The sequence below is a fragment of the Macrobrachium rosenbergii genome, chromosome 42 (genome assembly GCF_040412425.1).
Source record: "Macrobrachium rosenbergii isolate ZJJX-2024 chromosome 42, ASM4041242v1, whole genome shotgun sequence".
NCBI classification, from domain to species: Eukaryota; Metazoa; Arthropoda; class Malacostraca; order Decapoda; family Palaemonidae; genus Macrobrachium; species Macrobrachium rosenbergii.
This window is the reverse complement of record NC_089782.1, coordinates 15,639,523-15,664,492: the sequence shown is the minus strand read 5'-3', so window position 1 is coordinate 15,664,492 and position 24,970 is coordinate 15,639,523. Positions and strand designations below refer to the sequence as shown.

Below are 24,970 nucleotides of genomic sequence, written 5' to 3'. Positions count from 1 at the left end.
GGTCATCAACGTCACTTCTAACAGACACCTAGTAATCCAGCAGGTTGCCTTCTCACTTCAGGTACTACTTATAAGAAAATGATTATTTATTCTATAATGCTAAATTCATCATGGGAAGGGAAAGGAAGATAGTAAACATTAGGTAATAGGAAATATTAATGGATTTAAATGAACTGTGAATACAGTATATAAAATATGAGAGTGCTGTGAGTATGTGAATATTTGTTAGACACATAAGAGAATGACTTGTCCACAAGTTGTGCTGTGGTGCCTGGATGTATGCCTGGCCAGTGGGGTGTGTGTCTGAAGCTGAGGGACTGCAGGATTAAGTATAAGTAAACTGGTGGGATTTGTGTTTAAAAACATCTATATTTGGAAAACCTCGTAACAAAATAAGAAACCATTTACAACTTAAGGTAAATAAATACTGATTACACTTTGAAAAAAAAAAGCACAAAAATAAAATACTAATACTAACAACAACAACTACAATATATACAAACTAATATTTATCATAAAAATTTTAGCTTGATTCCATCTTTGGAGATAAGCCAGTTTTCTTGAATGTACTTGTTAATGCTAGACCTGAGATACCACAGATAAATAGTATAGATAGAAATTTTGAACTGTTCCCAAAATTCACCCAAGTTTGCTCTGATACTACAAGCCACTGAATTGCAAAGGAGTCGCTGATGAGAGAAGACGCTCTTGACGCAGTACCTTGACATTGTGATGAAAGATTTCATGCTGTAAAGAAATAAGACTGAACTGTAATTTCAAAATCAAGACAATGCAATTAATAACAGCAAAACCTTACATGTAAGACAAAAGAGACTATATTGATAACACAACTAGAAGGCAATCAGAAACTCAAAACCTCCCCAAGGATATTAGCTTAGATGCCAATAATACTCAGTTATTCAGGTTTTCCTTCAAGCATACTGTGTACATGACATAATTAACATTATTACTTACTAAAATACTGTTTGTTACAATTCCTTTCACAGAAAGCTGGAAGCTGTCATTTTCTTCAAATAAACATCATTGGCAATAACAAAGAACAAAGCAATAACAAAAAGACTAGATCTGCACCAAAATCTAATGACTTATTCATTGGACTAGAGTGACTAAAAAAAGTATGAAATCCACCCATTATTTTTCACATGACCCTGCTCACAAACAAACTGAAAAAGTGAAACAAATACATTGCTCCAGGGCTGAAATAATCAATAAAACAAGAGGAGCCTGGTTAACTAGAATTATTTTGATATACATTAGTAAAACTAATAAACAGCAATTACCATAAATTTTTGCTAAAAATACCTGTCTTGAGTATCTAGTGAAAACTCGATGCCACGCAGTAGGTCATTAGTTTTGAAGATCAACAACATTTGCCTTGGAACTCTGTTTAGAACAGCTGATATCTCTGGCAAATATTTAGCAGCATCAGCCTTGATTTCATCTTGCTAGAAATGGAAGAAGACAAAATGAGTATCTTTTACAAACACTTCTACAATATTACAGTTCCTTCACAAAATTGCCTGTCAATAAATATAAAAATCACTGTAATTCACATACAGGAAGACTTCATAGTCACTGATAATGGTAAAGAAACAGGGAAATAGCAAGAATACTGTACAGTACTGTACAAACCTATTTCTCTATTATGAAAAAGATTGATCATTTGAGATACAAAGTTAAACAGGGCTGTGGGCCTTTTATTGCTATTTCAAGATCAGAACCTTTCACTCTTAATAAGCTTTTATAACACTGAATGCCCTTGGGCCCTGTGTAGTTCCACCATACAAAAAATTTGTTTTATGTTGAACTGCTACTTCCCCTCAGCTTTTAGTGTATAGCCATTCTTAAGAAGGGACCTGCTCAAAATTACAAGTCTTGTAGGTTTTATTTTTCTACATGAGGAATAGCAATGATGGAATAAAATATAAATATCTATACTGTATGTTATCAATGTATGAATAATTATGTTGAAGTAAGGAAAATATAAAGAACTGTTCACACAAACCAAAGTTGACAGTTCCACTAAAATTCCTAATACCATAACACTATGATCGTTGAAGGTGGGCATGTTTAATTTTAATTTATTATTGAACTTTTTAGGACCCAATTATAGTGCACTTCCCTCAAGAAATTTCTACAAAAGAATCAAAGTTTATAGAGGTACATCTAACATATAGATACACAATGATAGAAAGATGTCATATAACTACTGAAAACCAACAAAATCACACCTTACACATTAGTCTAGTTAAAGTGCAGCATAACAAAAATGATAATAATGGGCAACTACATACAGCATCAACTTACTTCCCCTGATGTTCGTTCCTTCTTGTCAATACCCTTCGATATGGAGTCCCATGAGCGAGCAGTGACCATACAAGCAAACAGTCCATAAAGTTCACCGACACCCAAGATTTCACCATACCGCTGAATCTCTTTTAGGTTTGCATTTAAAATACTTAGCCAAAACTTGCTGTAAGTTGTTCGGAAATCATCTGTTAAGGTCTGCAAAAAGTGCAAGAGCTTCAGACTACAAATGATAGCTTCCTCAGATGAAATGCCATATTTCCCACATAAATGAGTTTTCATCACCACAGAAACAGCAGATATGAGAAAACACTTAGGTCAGTTTAATAAACAATGAGGTCAAATTAAAGAATTATGTTTCAATACTGTATTTGAGTACTGTAGAAATTTAATGGAACTTTAATAGAGCTGAGTAAAAGGATATGTCTAATGTATAAAAAATTTAAAAAATCCAGTACAGTAATTCAACACCTGCAACTCACAGTATAAAGGCCATGGTCAAGTAGTATTATCTGAGCTTCTTTATCAACTTTCTTTACTAAAACATTTCCTGGATGAGGGTCACAATGAACGTAACCATTGACGAAGATCATCTCCGAATAAAGCTGACCGATCTTTTCAGAGACCTCTTTGGTGTTTATTGAATTTTCAACCATGTAATTACGGTCATTGACTTGCCCTCCTTCACAAAATTCCATGACCAAAACTCGATCTGTTGTCAGGCTCCATTCTATAGAGGGAATCTGAAAAATAAAAAAAAACAGATATTCAGTACTGGTATACCCATGACATGGACTGCCAGGCAAACAAGCACATGGCTCTTCAGGGTACAACAAAACTAGTACTCAACAGGGCAGTACTAACTGCAGTGTGCCTTCTCTACTGCACTACAGTCAAGCATTCAAAGTTCTTTGCATTGACCCTTTGGCAACAAGTGCACTGCTTCCTGTCTTTTATTTTTCATCAGTCTTTAAGTCTCCTAACCAAGCTGCTAAATGTCATCATCTTTACACTGTTTTGGTTTTCTTATTTAAGACGAAATTACTCTGGAGAGTCCAAGGAGTCTACAAATATGATTCATTGAACTTGAAAAACTACTGAAGAATATTAATACAGTTATAATAGCCACATACAACAACATTGCTTTGATATATAGTACTGACAATTACGGTACAGTGCAGCACTTATATATTATTACTGTACCTTCAACCAAGGGAAGTGACTGAATTGATCAGCAACTTTCTCTGCATTTTTGGCCTCATGGGTGAAGTCCAGTTCCTTGGGCAAATTTTTCTTCATTTCTTCCACCAGCCAAGAGAAATTGAAGTCAGGAAATATCTTTGAGACCACATTCACAAGGAGCTATAATAAACAAAATGGGTTATTAGATGTAAAAAAATAAAAGAAAAGCATGTCTACATCAGCTGTCATTCCTTTGTAACAATCTGTTTTCCAAGTAAATACACTAAAACAAAAATTTCAGTAAATCAATATTTTCCTGACTATAGGACTTGCTCCCAATAACATACCTTTAACCTAAAATAGCACTATGGAAATTCTCAAAACATATTTCAGTACTTCTCTACGAAAGATTAAGTTGCAACACCACACATTTTTCCAGTTTGACCACTTTGATAATAAGAAACAGCAACTAATTTATTGCAAGTTACTTCCAGTGCTATTCAAATTCTCCATCAGAAGGGAACCAAGTGAAAAAATTACTGTTTTATATCTCTAATGCAAGAAATACAAAAAAATGCAATCAATTCCACACCTATGAATGCAAGGCTTTATTCACATCAAGAGAGAGAGAGATTTAAGTTATTGTTCATTCACCTCAAATTCATTTCAATTTACACGTTGGGCTAAGATTTTATTTTTCATGTAGGTGTATCACTTGTCAATATAATATATCGGTAAAATTTGAAACAAATAAACATGGGTCAGTTTTACAGTAACAGTGCAGTAGGGGGATAAAGCTGAAGGAAAAATGCTTCACAGCCAACTATACCTCCATCCCTTTCATGTCAACCTTTGAGTGAGATTTGACTGCTCTGTGTTGTACTTTAACTGCAACCTCTCGGCCATCAGCCAAACGCGCTCTGTGAACTTGGGCTAAAGAAGCAGCACCAAGAGGATGTGGATCAAATTCAACAAACAAATCTTTAACCTGTTCAATAAAAAAGAAACCCATTTCAATTACAAAAAATATGGGAAGTTTTTTTGTAGTGTAAGTTTTAATATATAGCATAAATGTAAAAAAACCAACAAAATCATATGAAATATTGTTCTGACTTACACTATATTTCAATTCTTCCTCAATGACTTGAAATATATCTTCCAATGGAGACTCTGGTGCATTTGAATGTAGCACCTTCATGGTGTCGACATACTCAACTGGCAGCAAGTACTCTAATGACCCTAAATGCTGCCCTACCTGCAAAATAATGCAAATTACAGTACTGTCAGTTTATATATTACCTTTTTCTTCCCCTTAACTTCCACGAAACCCATAATACGACAGGACTGCCTCACAATGAGAACCTAAATAAGTCTGCTTCATGAATTCTTCTACAAGTTAATTTTCAACATCAAGTATAAATTACATGAAAACAATTACAGACTAACATGATATATAAATTACCTTTACAAAAGCCCCTCCATTGGCACAGCACAAATCCAGCAACTGGTTAGCTGCTCTCAAGTGTGTCTGAAAAAAAAAAATTGCCACTCGTTAGAAAATCTGAAGCATGTCCATAAACATGACATTTTTATCATAAAATTAAGTTTTATATATACTTACCCAGTAATTACTTAGCTAAGAGTTTCTACTCGAATGGCAGTTTGAATTCTGAATTCCGCTGTAGCAATTCTTTTGTTCTGTGTAGGTGACCATGCCCTGCCCACTTTCGGGATAAGAAAGAGGAACAACATTGCCAACACAACAATTTGTTTATGCAAAAAAGAGTCCATGTGCGGGGAGGAGGGTGGGCTCCATCCGTAATTACTGGGTAAGTATATATAAAACTTAATTTTATCATAATAATGTCATTTTTATATAAGTAACTTACCCAGTAATTATTTAGATGATTCCTCATTGAAAGGTGGTCGGGAATCGTGGACAAAACCTTAGGTTAAAATTGATGAGATAAATGTTGTTCTTTACCTAGTGAGAGAGCTGCTGCAGGTAGATACTGCCTCTGGTGGCACTCATCTCAACCTGTAGCAATGTAGCAGCATAGCCATACGTGCCTCTACTGAAGTGGGACACTTCGCAGTGAAGGAGTACTCCGAAGGCTGATGAAGTATAAGGCCAAGCTTTGTGACAAAGTTGTACACCGAAGGCCAACAAAGCATATATAATTGCCCCTGCCCTGGGCACAGTATCACAAAAATAATATACCAGAAAACAAAGTCACCTACACCATAATTAAACATAATGATTAAACAATAAAAAACAAGACCACTACCCAACACTAAAACTGTTGGGCACTCCAGGTACATCGTATCCTCCCAGGCTCTCCATGAACTCAACACCATTTTCAAGGCGAAGAGAAAAGGAAAGGAAGGGACACTTCCTACACTTCCTCACCCATCACTATGCCAGCTACGGACACAGGTCCCAGGGTACTGCATTTATCATAAACTGTCTTGACGTCCTGCATATAGTGCATCGCGAACACCAACCTGCATTTCCAATGAGTTGCCTCCAAGATTGCAGAGAAAGAGAGAAAGATTGTGTTTGAACGCTACTGAAGTAGCAACTGCTCTTACCTCGTGAGCTTTAACCTTCAATAGCGATAAGTCAGTCTCTGCTAATTGCAAGTGTGCCTCAATGACGAAATCTCTCAAGAAAAATGAAATGGCGGTCTTCGATAGGGGTCTAGAGGGGTTTTTCACCAAACACCAGAGATTACCAAACTAGCCTCTAATCTTCTCTGTCCAATGTAAATAATATCTGAGGGCACATACTGGGCACAGATCTCTCTCCTCCTCTTCCGTGCCTAGAATATCAGATAAGCTTGAAATCGAAAAGGAACGGGGCCAGGGATGTGATGGGTTTTCATTTTTCACTAGAAATCCTAGCAAAAAGGAGCAGAATGCGTTCCCTTGCGAAAAACCAATCCTTTTGCTATTGCCTGAAGTTCACATACTCTTTTAGCTGTTGCTAAGGCAACCAGAAACAAAGTTTTCCAAGTCAGATCCCTTAGAGAGGAAGAACGCACAGGTTCAGAGCGAGGGTTGGAAAGCCACTCAAGAACTACATCAAGATTCCAAGAGAAGGACTCCTCTTTCTTGGACTTGGCGATATTGGAAGATTTAATTATTTCAGACAAGTCTTGATTGTTCAAGATGTCTAGACCCCCATGTCGAAAAACGGAGCTGAGCATTCCTCTGTAACCCTTTATTGTTGAGACAAACAACCCCTTAGATGATTTCTAATAGAGAAGGAAGTCTGCTATCTGAGCAATAGATGTTTTAGAGGAAGACACTTTGTTTCTTTTACACCAACTCATAAAACGTGACCACTTGGCTTGGTAGACCTTATTGGAGGAGACGCATCTACTTTTGGCGATAGTCTCTGATGCCAATTTAGAAAATCCTTTTGTTCTGACAAGTGTACACAGTCGAAATCCTGTCAGGGCCAGAGAGGATAGGCCTTGATGAAACTTTCTGGCATGGGGTTGTCTGAGAAGACTTGGAATCTAGGGAAGGAGCCTTGGAAAGTCTACGAGGAGATCGATCAGGTCTGGAAACCACTCCTTCTGTGGCCAAAGGGAGCCATGAGAGTCATCCTTACATTATGGTGTGAGCAGAACTTCCTTACTACTTCTCGAATCATCCCAAATGAAGGGAAGGCGTACATTTCTAGGTTGGACCAGTCCAGGATCATTGCATCCATCGTCCAAGCTAGAGGGTCTGGAAAGGGAGAACAGAACAGAGGAGGGCGATAATTCCTGGAAGCTGCAAACAGATCTATGTTTGGTTAACCCCATAATTCCCAAAGGCTGGCACACAAGTGAAGATCTAGTTTCCACTCCAAGGGCAGAATTTGTTTGTGGCGGCTCAGCTCGTCCGCCAGGACATTGCACTTGCCCTGTATGAACCGGGTGACTAATTGAGTCTGGTTCCAATCCGCCCAGCATAGCAGGTCTCTCGCTACCTCACAGGGTGAAACTGAGTGGGTCCCCCCTTGATGTTTAATGTACACTAGGGCTGTGGTATTGTCCGCATGTACCGCTATAGTCTTGTTGTGAACCTGTGTCGTAAAGTGTCACAGGCCTAGATGTATCATCTTCAACTCTCTCACGCTGATACGAAGTCCTTTCTCCTCCAAGACCACCTGCCCGAGACTTCAGGTTCCCAAGGAGTGCTCCCCAACCTAGGTCCGATGTGTCAGAAAAGAAGTCTAGGTCGGGGCTCACCGGAGCGAGAGACTTCCCTTCCAAAAGTCTGTCTGCGGACCTCCACCACCGTAGACCCTCCTTCATCTCCGGGGTTATCGGAAAGAAGTGACGGTCTTGATGCACCTTCCGATCCCAGCAAGCTCTTAAATAGAATTGGAGAGGTCTCACATGAAGTCTCCCCAGTCTTACAAATTGCTCCAGAGAAGCCATCGTCCCCAAGAGGCTCATCCACTGGGTGGCAGAGCAAGAAAGAAGCGAGAGGAAGAAGTCTGCCTTCCTCAGACAGTCTTCTACTCTCTTGAGTGACAGAGAAGCCCGAAAACTCAGTGTCTATCAGAACTCCCAAATAAAGAATCTTCTGAGCGGGATTCATTAGTGATTTCTCGAATTTCACTAGCAGTCCTAATTCCTGGGTTAAAAGAAGTCTTCTGTAAGTCCTCCATGCAACGTTTCTTTGTAGGCGAACAAATTAGCCAATCATCGAGATATAGCGTGATACTCACTCCTGCCAAATGTAGCCAACCTGCCAAAGGAGCCAACACCTGAGTGAAAACTTGTGGGGCCATGGAGAGACCGAAACAAAGTGCTCGAAACTGATAGATCCGGTCCTTGAAAACAAATTGTAGGTATTTCCTTGAGTCCGGGTGAATCAGAATATGGAAATAAGCGTCTTGCATGCCCAAGGAAATCACCCAATCTCCCTGACAGAGGGAAGCAAGAACCGAATGGATGGTTTCCATGTTGAATTTTGTCTCCTCTATGAAGACGTTCAAAGAACTTACGTTAAGCACCGGTCTCCAACCCCCTGAAGCCTTGGGCACTACAAAATGGCCATTGTAAAATCCTTTTGAGTCTGCCATCTTTACTACTTCTATTGCTTCTTTGCTCAGAGGACTGGACACTTCCTTCGATAGGGCTGAATACAGGCAGTCCCCAGTTATCAGCGGGGGTTCCATTCTGAGGGTGTGGTGATAATTGAAAATCACTGATAACCGAAAATCAGCGATTTTCGGAGCTTATCAATGCCGAAAAGCTTCGATTTTCGGTTACTGGCGCCTCTGTTAGGCATGTATTGGTGTCAATACCCAATTATTGTTGCCAATAATCAGAAATTGGCAATTTTTTTAGCCAAAAATTGCCAATTTTCGTCACTAGACAAGCGCCATAAAACTGGATCTCCATTAACTGAGCCTGCCGTTAACTGGGAACTGCCTGTATCTCTCTGATCCTATGGAGTAAGCCATCAATACGACAGGAGTGTTGGTCAATGGTGGATTCTCCCTGAAGGGGATAGAGTATCCCTCCTTTAAAACTTTCACCACCCACTGATCCACTCCTCTTTTGCTCCATCTCCCCCAGAAGAGATGAAGCCTGACCCCTACCAGAGCATGAAGGACTAAATTCTCACTTGCAAGAGGATAGATTGGAAGATTTCTTGATTGCCCGGGAAGCAAATCTAACTGATCCTTGGGACCTGGAGCACAGTCTCTGATTCCCTCCACGAAACAGCTTTAGTTGTTCTGACGTTTCATCGACTGCGTCAACAAATCTTGAGTTGATTTCTGGTGTAGACTTGCTGCATTCTCACTTACAGTAGGTTGTGGAAACAAATGTTGCTTGTCCAGAGGGGAAAAAAGGAGAGCTGATTTCTGTGGGGCCATAATGCCCTTCGATGTGAACAAGGCCCAAAGTTTGCACTTCTTAAGCACGCTCATGGCTTAAAGGGCAGCTAATTCCTGTGAGCCATCTCTAATGGCTTTATCTGCGCAGGAGAGAAAATTAAACAGATCTGCGACTTCATCACACAAAAAAACTAGATCTTGACACTTCTTGGCAACTGCTCCCAAACACCAGTCGAGAAAACTCAACACCTAGAAGGACTTGAACAAACTCTTCAAAAGATGATCCATCTCCTGTGCTGAAAAGAGTATCTTGGCTGAAGCGAGAGCCGACCTACGCCCCGCATCAATGAGCACAGAAAAGTCCCCCTGGGAGGAGGCAGCCACTCCCAGGGAAGGAGCTTCTCCTGTTGCATACAACAAGTACCGCATACGTGCAAGACAAGATGGAGGAACACTAAAACAGGGTTTCCCTTGTTCCCTCTTCTCGGAAAGCCAGTTCTCTACTTGGTGAAGAGCTTTCTTCGATGAAGAAGAGAGAACCATCTTAGGAGGTCTTGTCGAATCCACGGGCCGATGCTCATCAAGAAAGATGAAGCTGGAGAAGAAGGAGAGGCCAGAGTGAAAAACCGCGGGAACTGCTGCATAAAGAACTTGAGGAGTGTCATATACAGTGTAGAAGACGAGTCCTGCTCCTCTTCCTCGTCTTCAGAAAAGATCGGAGGCAAAATCAGGTCTAATTCAGGAGCTGTCTGCGTTGCAGGTTTTTGTAAAAGAGCTGGGTCCAACGCAGGAGAAGGATTATCAGAGGATACAGGGCGCTTGGAGTCTTGAGGGGGCTCAAGCGCCAGGGGAAGATCGGAAGCTTCAGGGCACTCCAATGAAAAAAGAGCGTCCGACCACCTCAAGGCACCTGACTGCGGCATGACACTTGGCTGCTTCAAGGCACTTACCTGCATCAGGGCGCTTGGCCGCATCAGGGCGCCTGGCTGCTACAGGGTGCTTGTCTGCTTCATGGCACTCATCAATGCGTTCCACCAATACAGGATGTTCCGAAGTAACAGTGTGCTTACGCGAAATCTGGAGCTGCTCACTCGAAAGGTGCAACGAGCTAGAACCTCGCTCCTAGTGCTGAGGAGAGGAGAAGCGGTCCGGACTGTCCCACTTGCTACACGAAGGTTGAGGACTGAAGGAAGGCTCCCTCATTCTCTTGTAAGGGAGATGCAGGGACTGATCTTTACCCGAGAAATACCTCTTAAGCGGGCAAGATTCATCAGGAAAGTGACACAGACAGCTCTCACGAGGCGAGGACTCCTCAGAACTTGACGAAAGCCGACGCACTTCCAAGACGCTTTCCAGCGACTGTCTCTAGTCATAACCTGGGATGCAACAGGCCGGACTGAGGGAACAACTGCCTGTGGGCAGATGCCACTGACCTCCCTTGGGCTACTGGTATGCCTCCTCCCAGGTAGCAGGGAGTATGGCAGGGACCTATGCCTAGGAGAATCAGCGGGACAAGCAGCTGCCTCCTTCACTAACACTTCACCTTTAGCACTTTTTTCAAACTTGTCCATCAGGACACGCACTGATGCCCATAACTGGACTGTACTCACTACCAGATTTAAATGTTGCTCAAATTTATTCTCAAGGCTGGCGAAGCAATTGGGTTTGGAAGTGATGGAGCCAGGAGAAGGAGTGGGTGGTTTAGGAGAATTAATTGATACAGGTGGGGAAGGGTTAACAGCTGGAGAATTAACAGACATGTCAGCCTTATCTGATCTAGGAGTCAAAGCCTGACTAGCTAGTTTCTTGCTGGCTTTAGCAGCTGCTTTCCTCTTCCTATCTCTTTTTAACTTAGCTAAATGTGAATTTAAAGTTTTCCATTTCTGTTCTCCCAAATCCCTGTACTGTCACATGTCAAATTAGTAGAGCAAACTTGTCCCCTACAACAGGAACACAAGGTGTGAGAATCATAAGTCAATTTTGTCATCTGGGTATTGCAGCCTTTACTGCAATACTGGAAACTAGAACTGCTAGCGTCAGACAAAACCTAACTAGTTGAAAAGTCAGAATTGTAAAAAGCCAAATCCAAAAGAGTCACTATGTGAAAAAATGACAAAAAGGCTAAAAAAATACTTTGCCAAGGGAGAAAATATGAATCCAAAAGCTCTAAACTGCTGAAACAACACCAGGTGTTGACACTACAAGTGGCAGAAACAAATTGTCGTGTTGGCAATGTTGTTCCTCTTTTGTACCCCGAAAGTGGGCAGGGAATAGTCACCTGCACATAACAAAAGAATCGCTACCGCGGAATTCAGAATTCTAACTGCCTTTCGAGTAGAAACTCTTAGCTAAGTAATTACTGGGTAAGTTACTTATATAAAATGAAATTACATGCCACTAGACCTTACGTTATTTAATCATGGGTCCTTAAGTAGAGAACCAAATATCAAGATTAAAGAAACAATACAAGACATAAAATAAAAAAAAAACTATAAAAAGAAATAAGCTGTCAGAAATGCAGTATATATGGCACTTTATCTAAAATATTCTAACAGGAAAATGTGTCACCAATTAAAAGCTTCAAAACAAAAGGTAATTAAAAGACTTAACAGCACGTCGTATCTTCATGAGCATACAATGGTAGTTTAACCTCAACAAACCATGGATAAAACCACATACTGAATCAACATCACTACCATTACAATTTTTTATGAATGAAAATGTGAAAAAAGGCTCCTTACTTTAACAAAATAATAGTAAAACATGTTGCATCCACTGAAAAATACTAACTTTTACTACTGATGGAAGATGATCCCACTTACATTGAAGGAGATACGTTATGAATAAAGAAGCAAAAGATAAAAAATATAACAAGAAATCTAAAAAATACTTGTTATTGAAACTAAAAATGAGTAATATAGCAGGCTACACTGTATTTACGACTTGCTTACTGAAACTTCCTTTGGAATATGAGATACTGGTGATGTATCTCATAACCAGGTTCCTACTAAGACAATTAGTAACCTATAATCTAACCTTACACATTTCTGATCATCCTATATCTGAAAGTTTAGCTACGTTACATCACTGCTTTTTACATGCCAAATCCTTTGGCGGGACTGACAGAAATGGCTAGTAGGCAACTGCCTCACTGCAGTTTTATTCCCACCTGTAAACAAATCTCTTATCTGCCTGCACTATGTCTCTGTTGCAGTTATGGTATCCATATTACTTTACTATCTAACAGCAGTTCTATTTCTTCTTTTCTGTATGTTTTTTGTCCAATTAGAAGTATTCTTGTTCATATATCTGAGACTTCACTTTTTCTCAAAGTATTTTTCTTTCTTAACCTCTCACTTTAGTATGTTTTAACTCCTAATTTTAACTTTCACGCTTCCTAACTAAGATATTAAACTACCAATAAATGACACTTGAAAAGAATAAATAACACACCTTGGATGAAACATACAGCCTTTATAACTCCTGCCTAGGATAACGGGGATGTTCCAAAAATATCACATGAACCCTGAGGTCAACCAGTTTCTCCAGACTTATGTGAAGCTTTGCAATTTCATGGAAAGCTATTCCCACATTTTAGTTCCAGATATAACTTTCCCCACCTTTGTAATGATGCTGCATATCTATGCCCTGTGTATAAACATTGCTGTACTTTTCAAATTTCAATGCTACTTTTGGAGATTGAATGACTATAGGATAACCTAATCCCCCATGGAATATGCAAAAACTGAGAACCTGATAATTAATCAATTTTAGGAGTTATTCATATCTAAAATAAAGAATGAATATCCATTCTCAAGATTCCTAAACATCAACCAAAATACCTGTCATTTTCAAAATATATTATATCATAATATCCCTTCAGAAGGTGAACAAAATTAGAAATATTTTGTAAAGGATCCAAAATCCACAAAGGACAACCTACGGTTACAAGTATTGTATGAGAAACAAATGCTACGGTACCTGTGACTTGACTTCTCCATAATTCTCTGACTCTGGTGTAATATTTCCAGAATAAAGAGACATTCGATAATCTGCCACAATCTTTGATACCTGGATGAGAGCACAAGGAACTCAAGTTAGAGCAGTGCAAAATATCCAAAAATAAAATTGCCATAATTATCAATTGAGTGGAATTTGCTCACTCACAAAGAAAACTACCCTTATATACATATATACATACATACATACATACTGCACTAGTATAAAATAAAAAATGTCCAGTATAAAGCTCAACTTTGAAATGTGACTTACCATGTTTTGAAACACTGAACTGCAGTATATGCAACAAAATTTCAATTTAGCAATGTTATGATTTCAAACTCAAAAGTTTACAATACATTTATCAAAATAATAGAAACGATTTCTTGACTTAAACCTCGTAACTTCCATGTGAAGATGGGAGCAGCCTACTTAACTAAAAAGCCACTTTTAATAGTATTACTGCCTGAGAGTAGAAAGGAGCTTGTGAGAGCAAAAGGTATTTGAACAGGTTTTCTATTATCCAATGCTGTTAATGACAGTGGGCAAGATATGGAAACGGCTTGCAGTCACCAACTCTTTGTAGTGACAGACAAAGATATGACATAAAAATAATGTACTATGTAGACAGATACACTGTGCATACAATCACAGGGGAAGTGATATAATTTTCTACATAAGACTAAAAACAAAAGTTCATATGATGACTAGCAATGATGGAAAGGATCTCGAGGCTGGCAACCTATTTAGTATCCACAACAGGGCATAGCCTGCCACTTACCACACTGGTCTGTTTCAGAAATTGATACTGAAATTAACAGTGGTATACTAAGGACAATGACCAAATAAATAATTCCTTGATGAAGAAGTGACTGTTACTTCTTGCATTTTCCATCTGATTGGAAAACTGCTTACTTTACTGAAAAACAAGCTAACATGAAAAAGCATAAGACCAACAAGGTTTATTGCTTCTTCTCTTCAGTTAACGAGCTTCTTTACAAGGAGCACATTGTCTCCTCTCATGTAACTTGGGATTCATTGAGAGAAGGGCACGCCATACAAATGAGCAGCTTGTCATTATCAGGTGGACTTGAGAAGGCATTAGATGTAGAAAGAGAAATATCTGTGACATAAAGGAAAATGTATTGAGGGAAATAATTGACTAGATGCAGGAATTAGACAATGAGAGCAAAGCGTTCCTCTGAATCCACAGAGTAAAGTCTGGAACGAAGAGGGGTGCACCAGACTTCCAAGCTCAAATGTTAATGACTTTGTGCTTCATTCAATCCCCTTACTAACAATGTGTTATACAGTACATCATTATATAGTAGAGTGTATCCTCAGGAAGGAGTTGCCTGCTGTGTTCATGGAATGGTCCCCTTCTAAATAATAACATCTCTCCTCTTCTTCATGTTCCTCAATTTTTTTATTTATTTTTTTATAATTTCTGCATGCTAGACCCATTAAATCTAAGCTAAAATACTTTATTTGCTGTTTTTTTGGAGGTCTGGGATAATCCAGTCCCTATTATTTCTTATGAGAAAAATCTGCTAAGTTTAAGGACAATTTGGTTAAAGGACAGCCTTCTGGAATGGGATAAGTCTGTTAACCAAATTATGACTGTACACTAAAACTCTTCTTAAAATACAGGTTTTGTCACTGATAAAGGAACAGGCTCAAAACCATTATGTATTAGTTTCTTTGCTTTAAAGACTAACCTGACTCTGGTTGTATTACCTGTCCTAAGCTTTTTACCACCATAAGTACTATACAAGTCAAAAATTCATTCATAAACTGTACAGTATCTGCATATGTAATAGCACATACAGAAATATTCTGAGTTCATGTAGCTACATACTACCTACAACATAATAAATACTTGTATCTTGTATGCCGATTATAACTTTGTACCTTAATATTCAATATCTATCTGGAATTTCAAAATGACTCAAAGTTTATGCCTTGCTGTACACTTCTTCATTGCTGTAAATCTGAAAGCTTGTAAAATTTCAGCATTACACACAATGGACAGCTTTATTAAGAATCTAATCTAAAATTCAATACAGTTTCAACAATGTGTTCAAGCATTTATTGGCTCCAAGTAAAACTGGAGACATGTGACCTTCACATTAAAAACAAAAAAACCTACTATCAGCTCAAATTACACTCTAATTACATTATTACACACCTATGTAAGTGTTTTATAACCTCTCTCATATGAAGCAAGATAAATCATACTTACTGTTATGGCAGCTCTACCAAACCGCACTGCACCAATGGCTGCCGTTTGCACTTCATCTTTATTGTACACGGCTGCAGCACCAGACCCTCCCACGAGTCCCAGCCGAAGCAGATTCCGAGCTGCCATACTCTGAATTGAACATAAATTTTACTCCTGATAAAATTAGAACTCAACTTCCTTCTAAGAAAATCATACACACAGGTTTATAAAGTTTCAGTTCATGAAAAAGAAATTACAGAGGTGTACAAAGTTGTAAATATGGTTTGCAAATCAACATCTTTAAACATATCAAATTTTAAATGCACTTTGTATTTTTCCCAGGCATTGTACACAAGCCACAGCCTTTTATGTAGGAGTACACCCTAAAGGGAGTTGGAGAGTTAATAATGCTTAGCAACAAGGTAGTTAATTAGTAGGCAGGTGGAAAGGGAGGCGCCTCCACTCCCTTCCTGTAAGCCAGCACTTTTTCTTCAGCATCACGTACGTGTACTGGTTAAGGTGAAATTGTGATAAAAGGCTCTGGTTTGTAGGAAAAATAGGGAAAATACAAATTACTTTTAAATTCTGATATTTGTTCCTACTGAAATACTAACCATTGCCTTTTAAGTAAAAGACTCACTCAGGCTGGAGATAGTTGATCAACTCACTGGCAGGCTGAACCTTCACCTGTAAATGCCACGTTACCAGTCATCATAATGAACAGCGGAACAATGACGCCTGTAATCTCTTATATAATCTAACACAGGAATTAATAATTAATAGGGCCCTAAGCCAGAGTGAGATATATTTGAACTCTCACTCTAAGAAAACTTTGGAGAATCAAGTGCTGCCTGAAAAGAGAAGGAAGCACACATTAGAAAGGCAGCTAACAATCTGGTTCAATCATAAATAAATGGTTCTGATGACTGTATTACCGCTGCCCCTCACCCCTCTTGTTATAAGGGAGAATGGAGGGAGTCAAACTTTATGAGGTGAACCTCTAAGGCAGAATGCTCAATCATGCAGTCTAACTGCATCATGGCCTGTCCAGCATACTCAGCCTGGTTTGCTACCTTGCAGAGGAAGGAAAACAGTCAGAAGGATTGAGAAAGAGATATAAGCCAGTTAGTCAACCATTCAACCTCCCCCCTAATGGCAGCCAATACATCAGGTGATATGCTTTTTGTCTAAGAGGAGCTTGGAAGACTACACAACCTGCTGAACAGCCATCACAGGTCCTAAGGAAAACATATCCAAGGACCTGTGGGCAATGTTGCTAAAGTAAAATTTGGTGAGGGTAGTCTGGTGCCAACAGACACCTGCTCTCAGTACCTGTGAAACCAAAGTTTCTCCAAAGAGTTAGATATGGGAGATGCCCCTGGCTTTGCGAGCTCTCTCCTGGACTGGATGACCATCATCCTCATAGGTCAAACTAAATGCCCACTTGATCACCCCACAAAGAAAAGGTGTTTCTGGACACATCCTACTTCTGCCTACCAAGCCTACAGTTAGGCTGATACTCTAGCCTAAGAGTCTGGGCTCTCCTTAGATTGTACTGCAATGCTCACACTGGATACAAAAGCATCTAATCTTGACTGGCACTTACACTCATGCGAAAACGTTAACCCCCTATCTGTGTGCACAGTCCAGGGTTCATCCATGCACTGGACATAGGCTATGCTGGCTCTACCACATGTGCTTTTGGTGAAATAAGGGTGGAAGAGCCATGTACATTCCTGTGGTCCAAGAAGCAAAATGCATGTCAGCCCTACTTATGGTGGACTTAACACCCAGAGGTGGGCAAACACCAACCCTTTCCCAAGATGGGGAAAGGCACACTCAAAATCCCACAGGAATTCCTCTGAGAAGTCTTCTTGGACCTCTGCTCTTCTTCATAATTCACAAAAGGAATGAAAGAGCAAGAAGGGAGGGAAGAATCTGATGATTAGGACGAGCTCATACATCAATGTATACTTGCAAAAAGCAGGAGAGGTTCAGGGGCGGGAGGGGGAAGTGGTGGGTGAATGCTTTTCACCTCCCTCTTTTACCAAAACTTTCCTGAAATATGAAGATCCCACCCCTATAAGGGAGCAGTAACAGCAGGGATCAGAAAAAACAGAGGACGTGCAGGGCCACGTACATTCACTCATGCCCTTCACACCTTTGTTACACACGCAACACACACACACACTATTTCTCCATGGTAAAGTAAACAAAACACTCAAAACAAAGATGCAAGTTCTAACTTAGTAGTCATCAAGAGCACAGCAAGACATCCTCTCCTGATAGAAACTAAGAAAAAAGTGCTTGGGTGATGGCAGGTGAGTGTGGGTATTCCCTACTCACCCCTTAACCACCATTTAACTATCTTTTACCAAGAGTCAGTGACAGCATCCTACACAAAAGGAAATGGTATGTATTTCCATTGCTTTCCTCTTATCTCCATGTGTGCATCCCTCTCAACCAAGCCAGAAGAGAACAAGTACAGTAAACCCCCCCGTATTTGCGGGGGATGCATACTGCACACCCCCGCAAATAGCTAAAATCTACAAACACTTAAAACCCCCTCTAAAACACTTAGAACTGCCTATTTTGATAGTTTAAACACAGAAAACCCCTCTAAAAATGCTTACGCCTGAGTATTTTATTAGTTTTATAACAAAGAGTGCATTCAGTCATGAAAATGATATGAAAATACAGTAATTAGTGAATATTTCTCAGTGAAAAATACCGCAAATGGGCGAATTTTCAGCAAATAATGGGTAGATACATTCCACAGAGAAATCCGCGAATACACGAGTCCGAACCTTGAGAACGCGAAGACGGGGGGTTTACTGTAGAAGGGGCAGGGAGAATAGGAGGGCATTCAAGAAAGAAGGAAGTATTTTCTCCCCTGAAGATACCTGTAAACATCTTTTGGCCTTCCTCAGACTTGCCAAACCTCTTCTAGAGTGAAGGAAACCAGCCAGCACAATCCTCAAAGGGAGAGTCAAGACTGCAGGTGCTACCCTGACAGAAGGACCAAAACTGATGGATATCCACATACAAGGACACAAAGTGACCACACCTACTTACCTCCTTTGAACATTTGTTCCTTCACTTTTTTGTGAGTTAACATCCATGATGCAAACACATGCATAAAATAAATACAGAAAGGTCCAACTTGGTAGTCAGTAAGAAAGCAGCACACATCCTCATTTAAAAAAAGATGGCTTACAGCAGGTTAGTGGGAGGCCTCCGTGAACTCACCCACCTATCACCTGTTAACTACCTAATTATCAAGCTTCAAAGACCATTTCCAGCTAATGCTGAGTAATACTAATACTGCTACAAAAGGCAATGGTTTGTCTTTCCAAAAGAATCAATTAATGCTCTTGGATAACTCTCACCCAATAATTTTGATTACTGTACATAGTTTTTATTTTAATTTTTAAAATACCCCAATAAAGTACAATTATTTATCTTTAAAATAACACTGAAACCAGTATTCCAACATGAAAAGGAAATTTGTCAGTAATTTATGAAAATTATTTCTAGACTCATAGGTGGTAAATCAGAAGGAAGTGTGTTTTACCCTATGTGAGTTTTGGACCCCAAAGATCTCAGTTACTAACGCCTTTATGATTACCTTTTTCCATTTTCAATTCTCATTAAGGAACAAGTCCCTCAAGTGATCCCCAGAGTCTAACATTGTGACTCACTGATCTCATTAAATTACTTTATCATAATAATAATGCACAAAACTTAGGTCATGGAAGCAAATTATTACTAGTTTATGTGTGTGTGTGTGTGAAGGGAAGCATGTCTCACATAAACAGATTTAATAGATCAGTTTTTCAGAAGTGGGTGTGAAACCAAATTGGAAAATTAATATTGATGATTTCAGAAGTAAGTTTGATGAATAGCAGTTTCACTAAGAAGGACCATATAGCCCTACACCCTACAGTTTTCTAAACAAGTTTACAAACTAACCAATTCTTTCCATTGGTGTTACTATCTTCACTAGCCTGACCACAATATACTTTTGTTTTTTCTATTGCTTCACTTTAAATCTTCACAGCTCCCAGTGAGGCTACATTCTACTAACAAAAAGGGCACAACCACACTTTTGCCTCAAAATTTATATCAGAATTTACACTACAAAAAAATGACAATTTTTAACAAGAAAACCAGAGATGAAGGGAACAATGAACAAAACCTTGCTTTACACTGGTGACCATTCCTATTTCAATAATGAATAAAGGACCTAGGCTATGACAAGAATTCACAGAAATGCTTCCCCTAGCCCAGTCTCTACCAAGGTGGGCAAATCCGTCCCACAGGAAATTCCTTTACGAACTTTCCTAACGGTCTCCACCTTTCATTGTTTCCACCTCTGTTTAACTGATCTGTGTTTATTTACCCAAAAAAAACATGCACAGTAGGTCTCCTCGTGCAAAAAGCTAGTCTACAAGCCTTAAAAATCATTAAAAAAAACTACGATCATGTCGTAAAATAATCCCAGGTATATAAAAAAAAATTCGTCCTCAGCACTCACTTTGACTCAGTGATCCTTTCTACTTGCGTTACCTTTTCCCAGCCGTATATTTCTGAGAAGTAAACGGCCAACTTTCCTATACCTGTCTTAGGTAAGGGATAATGGGTATTATTGCGTCACTGAACATTATGCAACCTACACTGTAACTGCGGCGTTAGCGATGAACACAGTTAAGAAGAATACGCAAGGCCTCCCAATCAGTTAACGCTTAATTGACTTATGCATTCTTGTAAAGTTTCCACCAACATGCATACCAATTAGCGGCTCTAACCTACTTGTTAGTTACGAGGGGATCAGCTGATGGTCATTGGACTCAAAGTCAGACGGTTCCAAATTATCATAGATAACCGGTAGAAAATAGAAAAGGAATTACATAAAAAATGAAGACTGGTTATGACGGTTGCCATTGCAAAATTTACTGTAGATTATTATAGATCGATGTAATGAACATTTTGGACACTAACTGGCAAAAATAGCCACCAGATTTCATTCAAAGCTAAGAACAAAGTCAAGAAGATTCAAGGTCAGAGACTCATGAAGTTTAGGAAAATACCACATGTTCAGTTAATATATTATTTATCAAAGTTTAATCACCAATAAGATCAAAACTGTTGAAATGTTATTATACCTTTATTAGACAAGATTAATATGAAATCCTTGAGCAGTACGTAGAAGATCAGTAGGGGACACTAAGGCAGCAGGCGCTGGGTATTGTGCTAAATGAGAAGCGACTTATGTTTTGAGAAAATCTAAATCATCAACATTTTTATGACAGTGTATGTCTTTTAAACAATAAATTTGCATGTTTATATGGGTTATAAAATTTTGTCCTTCAAACATGCCACACCCAGTCAGTAACCTGTTGAACTCATTAAACTCACACTAGTGATTTAATAATATGAAATATCTATGATGCTTACGGTATTTGTTTACATCGATCTTCTTTATATTTTGGTAACTACAGTGACACCATGGGATTGAGTAACAGTTTGAACAACCTGCCATGATGCAAGCTGCTCTAGGTACAAGAACACTGGTTGATGCATCGGTATTCAGAGTAGAAAAACATACCATTTATTGTGTTGTATAATTGCCATTCCATTTTTTACCAGCATATCCCATGGCTAGGGCACAATGCTTTGAAAAAGCTCCTATCACGTCTGCTTATATAAATTACTCTTATTATAAGCAAAAGGCAAAATGACTGTAGTATGATTATTATTATACATTAAAATGTATATCTGTTTGAGTATGACCTATACAGAATATGTATGTATCTTTAGTGACCTGCATAAACGTATCTAAGACAGTTAGATTTTAAAATTTTGTTTTATAGTTTCAGACATCTGGTCAGGGAATAATATCTAACACAGTTATTTATATCAGCATTTACATTACTTATTGTTTTGTTCATTGCCTCACTTATTGCTGTTCTCAAAGTTATGGCAGTATTTTAAGTAATGCAGGTCTGTCTCTTAAAAATTAATTTAAAAAATCACCAAGATAAACTTTGCAATTAAGGTTGATTTTCTGTTACAAGTTAGGTTTTTTTATTGCTTTTGTTTTTGACTGTCTATATTCCTCTCAAATTTATTTAAACAGTTTCTCAACATATATATATATATATATATATATATATATATATATATATATATATATATATATATATATATATATATGTGTGTGTGTGTGTGTGTGTGTGTGTGTGTGTGTGTGTGTGTGTGTGTGTGTTCGTGTATGTGTATGTGTGCTTGTGTCTTTAATTATCGTGTTACTTACACATGTTTATCTGGTTTCACTTTCCCCTCAATTTTTCCTCATATATATCCTCTTTTGGTTCTTTTTTTACACGGGCATTCTGTTCAGTTTTGGTTTTCATTGCAAGTTACTGGCCTTTTTGCTTGTTACTTAAGAATGTGTACATTTGAATAATAATATACTTTCTACAATCAACATATGAATGCATAAAATCTTCAATAATAGAATAAATAAATTCTTTCTGTTTTACAACCCTCAGTGAGCCACAAACAGGTAGTTATCCTAAACAAAATCACTGGGATCAATTGTTTCTTAATCTCCATGTGTTGATGATGGCACTATATGCAATAATAAGGATGGATGTTCAATTTATTCATTCTCTTTTCTCAAAACATCGAGAATAAAGGAACAAGTTATTGTTACTTGCTAATCTTTATTATATGTTTATCTTATAAATTACAGCTATTTAAAAAAACAATTTTGTAAGACCAAGATGAGTGATGAAGATAATCGAAGTGACCTGATTTTTGAGTGCACAAGATTTCTGTTCCAGATTTCTCTCTCAGGAAGTCCACACCATCACCCAGTTTTTTTATTCAGAGACCAGTGTGATTGCATCCTGATGCCTTTAATCAGCCCTGGCCTAAGCCTTCAAGCCCTTAACACAACCAATACGACAGACCCTCTTCACAAAGGATGAAAAGTTAGGACAGAATAGAATTTAGGCCAAAGGCCAAGCGCTGGGACCTATGAGGCTATTCAGCGCTGAAAGGGAAATTGACAGTAAGAAGATTCGATATGTGTAACAAGAGGAAAACCTCAGAGTTGCATTATGAAACAACTGTTAGAGAGGGTGGAAAGTCTGATGGAAGAAAGAGAATATGAATCGAGGTAAAGTCAAAGGAATGAAAGAGGTTGCAGCTAGGGGCCGAAGGGACACTGCAAAGACCCTTAAGTAATGTCTACAGTGCACCATGTGAAGTGCACTGACAGCACTACCTCCACTACGGGGGAAAAGGAGTAAGGAAACCATAGTAGGAAGAAAATTCCAAAGCTTAGCTGCAGAGTGGAAAACGAACAGCCACTGAACCTTAAGTGTGGGAATAGGTAGCCTGTCAGTGTTATGATGACTGGATGACAAGTAAATTAAGTATCTGAAAGATACAGTAGCTTGTGTGTGACGTTTGAACTTTAAATATGACCTTACCCTTTACCTCACCCTTGGACTTTGTTAGTGGGCTACCCCTTTGAGATCAAAAGTTACGGAAGAGATGAAAAGAAAATATTTTGCAACCTTAGAGGACAGGAGAACATATAGCGGTCTAGATAGACAGGAAGACAAACTTAGAGACAGGTTAAATACTACATGTCCCCAGACGACAAAACAGGGACATTAAAAAGCAAATATTCTTTCATTTGACATTACGACTGAAAGAATGAATGACGATAACTTTAAGATACCAATCTCACAGATCACTGAACTACAGCTCTTCCGTCTCCCGTTGTGAATTGACACACAGGATACAGACCAGCCACCAACTCACTACAGGTACGGCTCTGATTGGTCCATGCAGATTGATTTTGATTGGTCGAAGAGGATGATTGCTGCTGATTGGTTTATTGAAATGAATGGGCTCAGCCATATTCTGTGGTGCGTGACTTTTCATCATTTGCCTTTTATTTATTAATAATTTGCTTCACCAAGAGAAACAATGAACGAAAATTCTGAATATTTATTGGCAGCGTTGATGTTTACACAATTATTCGCATATCTTATTCAGTTTTTTTACTTGTTTCAGATGTATCATAAAACAGAGTGAGAAATAATAATTGGGAGGAATATACAACGGCCTTCACACAACTTCCTTACATTGGAAAAATACGATATGTCACACAAGACAGTCTAAGCATTCTTTCTTTGATGATTTTAACAGACATTTGGAGAGAGAGAGAGAGAGAGAGAGAGAGAGAGAGAGAGAGAGAGAGAGAGAGAGAGAGAGAGAGAGAGAGAGAGACTTGGCTTCTTCATTGTTTAGGAATGTCAGTGCATGAGGATTGAGGATGCACGAAGAACTGCAACCTCATACCGCAGTTATTCTCATTCCAAAACACTGACGTCATCCAGGAAGTCTCTCTTAAAGTTATGCGTTTTACAAACAGCCACATTTCACGACATGCTGAACGGGGAAATTGGTACCGTTTACTACAAATTATATAATTAATTTCCATTCTCTGTAGACAGAATTAAATAATTTCGTATTTTCTATGAATATCATTATTATGACAAAGATCAATTATCCATTTTTTATTTCTAGAAGCTTTTTGATGCGTAATTACTCTCGAATTCATGAGAGGATTTCTGTAGTTTAGTATATTTGGAGTACGAAAACGCGGAAAATATGTAAAGTATTGCACAAAATAATACATTATCATAAAATCACTATAAATTTTAGAAAATTAAGAAAAAATTTAGGATATTATATAAAAATGGTATCTAAACACCTCCGCCATTAGCTAATCCGCTTGAACAACTCACATCCTCCTATCCCTATCTTCATCAGAGGGAGAGGGTGGCAGGGTACGATAACTTCAACAACGCACAATAGCGTAGTTTCTTTCTGTTTTCTTGTGTAAATTGCGCAAATTACAGCTAAGCACAGATATCCTTTCTGCATAATAATTCTTCGAATTTGTATTTTTTGGCAAGGTGAAACATCTGTTGTTCTTGCTGGCTCTTGTCTCTAGAGCGGTCCGTAATGTGTGGCTTCTGAGGAAAAGGTGTGTCTCCTCTCCGCTGCTTGGACCGACGCGGTTATCCATCGGCATACGATAACAAAATAGGACATTCTCTCTCTCTCTCTCTCTCTCTCTCTCTCTCTCTCTCTCTCTCTCTCTCTCTCTCTCTCTCTCTCTCATTATGATTATATCAGTCTACAGTTGGCACACATTTATTGTTTTTTTCCTGGATTTTATTTAATTCGACTAAATTTCCAGATTCTTTGTTCTTTTTCAGAAATATGTATTCATTAATAACAGCCCAATAATAATAAAAATTAATTCACCAACAAACCGTATCTCAAAATGGGTGCCTCCAGAG

At 38.6% G+C, this 24,970-nt stretch overlaps 1 protein-coding gene across 5 annotated transcripts; it reads right to left on the bottom strand.

Moving 5' to 3' along the window:
• Nucleotides 1–349: 349 nt before the first annotated feature.
• LOC136827979 (aarF domain-containing protein kinase 1-like) lies at nt 350–20,456 on the bottom strand. 5 transcript variants are annotated; one of them, XM_067085573.1, is made up of 11 exons: nt 20,255–20,456; nt 15,600–15,728; nt 13,340–13,429; nt 4,973–5,038; nt 4,628–4,765; nt 4,340–4,498; nt 3,532–3,690; nt 2,811–3,071; nt 2,329–2,526; nt 1,324–1,466; nt 350–747 (listed from the first exon to the last, which is right to left on the bottom strand). In XM_067085573.1, the coding sequence occupies exons 2-11, from the start codon at nt 15,723–15,725 to the stop codon at nt 513–515; spliced, it is 1,575 nt and encodes a 524-aa protein (XP_066941674.1). In that variant the 5' UTR covers nt 15,726–15,728; nt 20,255–20,456; the 3' UTR covers nt 350–512. The 5 variants fall into 5 exon arrangements, with proteins under 5 accessions (XP_066941674.1, XP_066941675.1, XP_066941676.1 ...); XM_067085574.1 differs by having other exon boundaries at nt 20,391–20,454; XM_067085575.1 differs by having other exon boundaries at nt 20,116–20,436.
• Nucleotides 20,457–24,970: the final 4,514 nt, after the last annotated feature.